Here is a 3,447-nt window from a genome sequence, read left to right as displayed (position 1 = left end):
ACGTTAAACGACGACATATATACCCGAACAGTGACATTGTCAGATCCATAAAAGAGAAAAACACGCCTGAAAAAGAATGAGCTGGTGGGGTGGGGGGGCACAAATAATCTTATAAGATGGCTAAAAGGGAGGCTAGATGTCAGATGTCTATTTCACTATGGTAGAAGCAGAAAATGTGGAGGTTTGCCAAAGTCCTGCAAGTGTGAAGATCAGAGACCTGAAGTGTTCCGGGTTGCCAGACAGTGTGTCAGTGAGAATCGATACATTGCAGGAGAGAAGTGTGTGTGTGTGCAGATGGATAATGGTAGGCTTGCATTCGACGACGTGGATGAGAGAGAAGTGTAGAAAAGTTACTATGCAAGATTGTAGAGAATGAATGGAATAAAGACAGTATCTCTCATGTGATCCGAACAGGGAGATCAGCTATCCTGAGTGGACAGTAGTACAGTAGACAAGGCAGTTAAAAACATGAAAACTGGGAAAACCCCTGGTCCGTCTGGAATCACTGCTGCGATGCTCAAAATATTGGGTAAGGTAAGTTAAGGGCTGGTCATCTACATAGTTAACTGGGTCATTCAAGAATGTGTATTGCTCAGAGACTGGTGTAGAAGCATAATTGTTAGCTGCTACAAGGGTAAAGGTGATGCTTTAGATAGAAGCAGTTATAGAGGCATCAAACTCCTGGACCAGGTGATGACAACTAGAGAGAGAGAGAGCTATTGCCTAATTAATCAGGAGCAGAATTTGGCTTGATAAAATGCAGTTCGGCTTTGTGTGGGGAAGAAGCACTACTGATGCTATTTTTATAGTCAGGCAACTGCAAGAGAAGTACTTAGCTCAGAATAAACCAATACATTTAGCATTTGCTAAAATGCCCTCCTGTGTGATATGGTGGGCCCTGAGGAGGCTAGGGATAAATGAGTGGGTGGTGAAAGCTGTACAGGCTGTGAACAAAGATGCTATCAGTCAGGTGAGAGTTAACCACAAGTACAGTGGAGAATTTGGTGTACGGGTAGGGGTTCATCAAGGCTCAGTCCTCAGTCTCCTCTTTTTCATCATTGTCCTCCAGGCTATAACAGAGGAATTCAAGACCAGCAGCCCCTGGGAATTACTATATTCTGATGAGCTGACCCTCATAGTGGATCCCATATCAGAGTTAGATGAAAAATTCCAGGTGTGGAAGCAAAACCTAGAATCTAAGGGTCTTAACCCATTACCTCCCATAATTCTATTAACTGGAATTTTTTTTTTTTTTTATGAAACTTTGATTTCTAGCATAAAACAGCCTTAGAAACACGCTGGAATGATCAAAATAACATTTCAAATAGAAATAAGCGAGATATTGGGTGAAAAATTAGCAAACCTCATTTCAATATCAGAGAAATATACCTGGTAGATATAGCAAAAAGGTTAGATATGTGTAAATATTGAGAGATAATTACGAAATTTGTAATTTTTAAGTTATCACTGGTAGGTAATGGGTTAAGATTAACATAGCAAAAACTAAGGTTTAGCAAGAGAACTGACAGGACCCTACCCACCTCGGTTAGGTGGCCTTACTCGATTTGAAAGAAAGGTGTAAGCAGGAACTCTATATAAGTGTACCTGGTGCAAGCTATGGCCACAAGAGGTCCAGTGGGTTAATTGGAAGGTTATCAGAGAAGATAGTTTTCGTATGTGGAAGATGCACGGGATCCATAAAAACTTTAGAGACTTGGGAAATTGATTCTCTCAAATGCCCCAGTGGCTCGTTAGGAGGTAGTAGATAACTTCTGCTACCCTAGGAGACCAAATTAGTAGAAGGGGAGGATGCACGGAGAGTGTAATAGCTAGAGTAAGAATAGGATGGAGGAGGAAATTCAGAGAGCTGTTACCTCTGTTGGCCACAGAATGTCTATCTCTCCAAGTGAAAGGAAGATTGTATGATGCATGTGTATGGACAGCAATTGTACATGGTACTGAGACATGGGCCCTGAATGCAGAGGATGGGCTAAGGTTAGGAATGAATGAGGCTAGTATGCTTCGCTGGATGTGTATTGTAAGTGTACACGTCTGACAAAGTGCCAGTGTGTTTTGAGAGAGAAGTTAGGCCTTAGGAGGAATTGGTTGCTGTGTGCAAGAGAGAAGACTATCTGGGTTTGGTCATTTGATGTGGATGGATGAGGACAGCTCCATAGAGAAGCACTGATCTCTCAAAGTAGATGGAACATGTTCGAGTGGGAGACCCAGGAAGACATGGGATGAAGTACTGAAGAATGACCTCAAGAAGCTGAACTTTTCAGGTGGGTTGACAAAGGAATGAGACACCAGGTGCCTGGTCATATTCAAAAAGTGTTAAGGCCGATCCTTCTGGTGGTGTTGCCACATAAAAGCACCCATATGGTGTCATGTAAAAGCACCCAAGCAGCTCTGTGTAAAGGCACCTTGAAAAAGACGGACCTTCTGGGGGTTTCGGAGGGCAGTGGTGTCGTACTTCCTCCGGGAAGGTGGATTTGATCTTGTGGGGAATGTCTTCTTCATCAGAGTCCATCTTATCCGTGTGACAACCAGATGGTGGTCGATCCAACAGTCGTCAGCAGACAGCAAAGAACGAGTGATCAGAACATCTTTGAGATCACATTGTCTTGTGATGGCATAGTCTAGGAGGTGCCAATGCTTGGATCTGGGATGTTGCCATGTGGTCTTGAAGCAGTTCCGTTGCCTGAAGAAGGTGTTTGTCACAGCAAGTCGGTGTTCAGAGCACAGTCCAAGAAGAAGATGTCCATTTGCATTGGAGTTCCCGACTCTGTCTTTCCCCGACAACCTTCTCCCAAAGTTGATGGTCTTTGCCAACATTTGCATTGAAGTCACCCAGTAGAAGGATTTTATCTGAACTGGGGACAGCTGTGAGTTGTTGGTCGAGTTGATGGTAGAACTCTTCCTTTATATTGTCCTCAGCATCCAATGTTGGAGCATAGATGGAAAAGATGGTGATGAAGGAAGATGTTGAGAGGGGAATTCGGATGGACATGATTCTCTCCGTGATGCAGGACGGAGTCAAATTGAAGGTTTTACAAGTTTTGTCTTGATTACAAAACCCACACCGTGCATATGAGGTTGGCCAGGCTCCTTTCCTTTCCATAAGATCATATATCCGGAACCTTGTTCTTCAAGTGAGTGAGCTTCAATACGCCGATGATAACGCAGCCCCAGCTTCAAGTGCAGAGGACCTCCAAACCTCAATGAACAACTTCAGCAGAGCTTATCAGACCTTCGGCCTGAAAGTGAACATCGCCAAAACCAAAGTGCTCGCTCAACCAGCTCCTCGTACCAGCCTTGACGGCCCCAACATCACCATCGACAACCAATCAATTGAGGTTGTTGAGGATTTCTGCTATCTTGGAAGTTTTCTGCCATCAAACTGCTGGATCTGGTAAGGATATCGAACATCGCATCCAATCAGGTCAT

At 43.8% G+C, this 3,447-nt stretch overlaps 1 protein-coding gene across 1 annotated transcript in view; it reads right to left on the bottom strand.

The window, feature by feature from the left end:
* The window catches only part of LOC106881691 (synaptic vesicle 2-related protein), a 43,076-nt gene extending 40,546 nt beyond the window's left edge, over positions 1 to 2,530 (bottom strand). Inside the window, exon 1 of the mRNA XM_052978075.1 lies at positions 2,440 to 2,530. Within this exon, the coding sequence (XP_052834035.1) occupies positions 2,440 to 2,530 (91 nt within the window). The remainder of the gene's footprint in view (positions 1 to 2,439) is intronic.
* Positions 2,531 to 3,447: the final 917 nt, after the last annotated feature.

The sequence above is a fragment of the Octopus bimaculoides genome, chromosome 30, assembly GCF_001194135.2.
Source record: "Octopus bimaculoides isolate UCB-OBI-ISO-001 chromosome 30, ASM119413v2, whole genome shotgun sequence".
Taxonomy (NCBI): Eukaryota; Metazoa; Mollusca; class Cephalopoda; order Octopoda; family Octopodidae; genus Octopus; species Octopus bimaculoides.
Note: the sequence above shows the minus strand (reverse complement) of the source record. Positions and strands in the feature narration are given on the sequence as shown.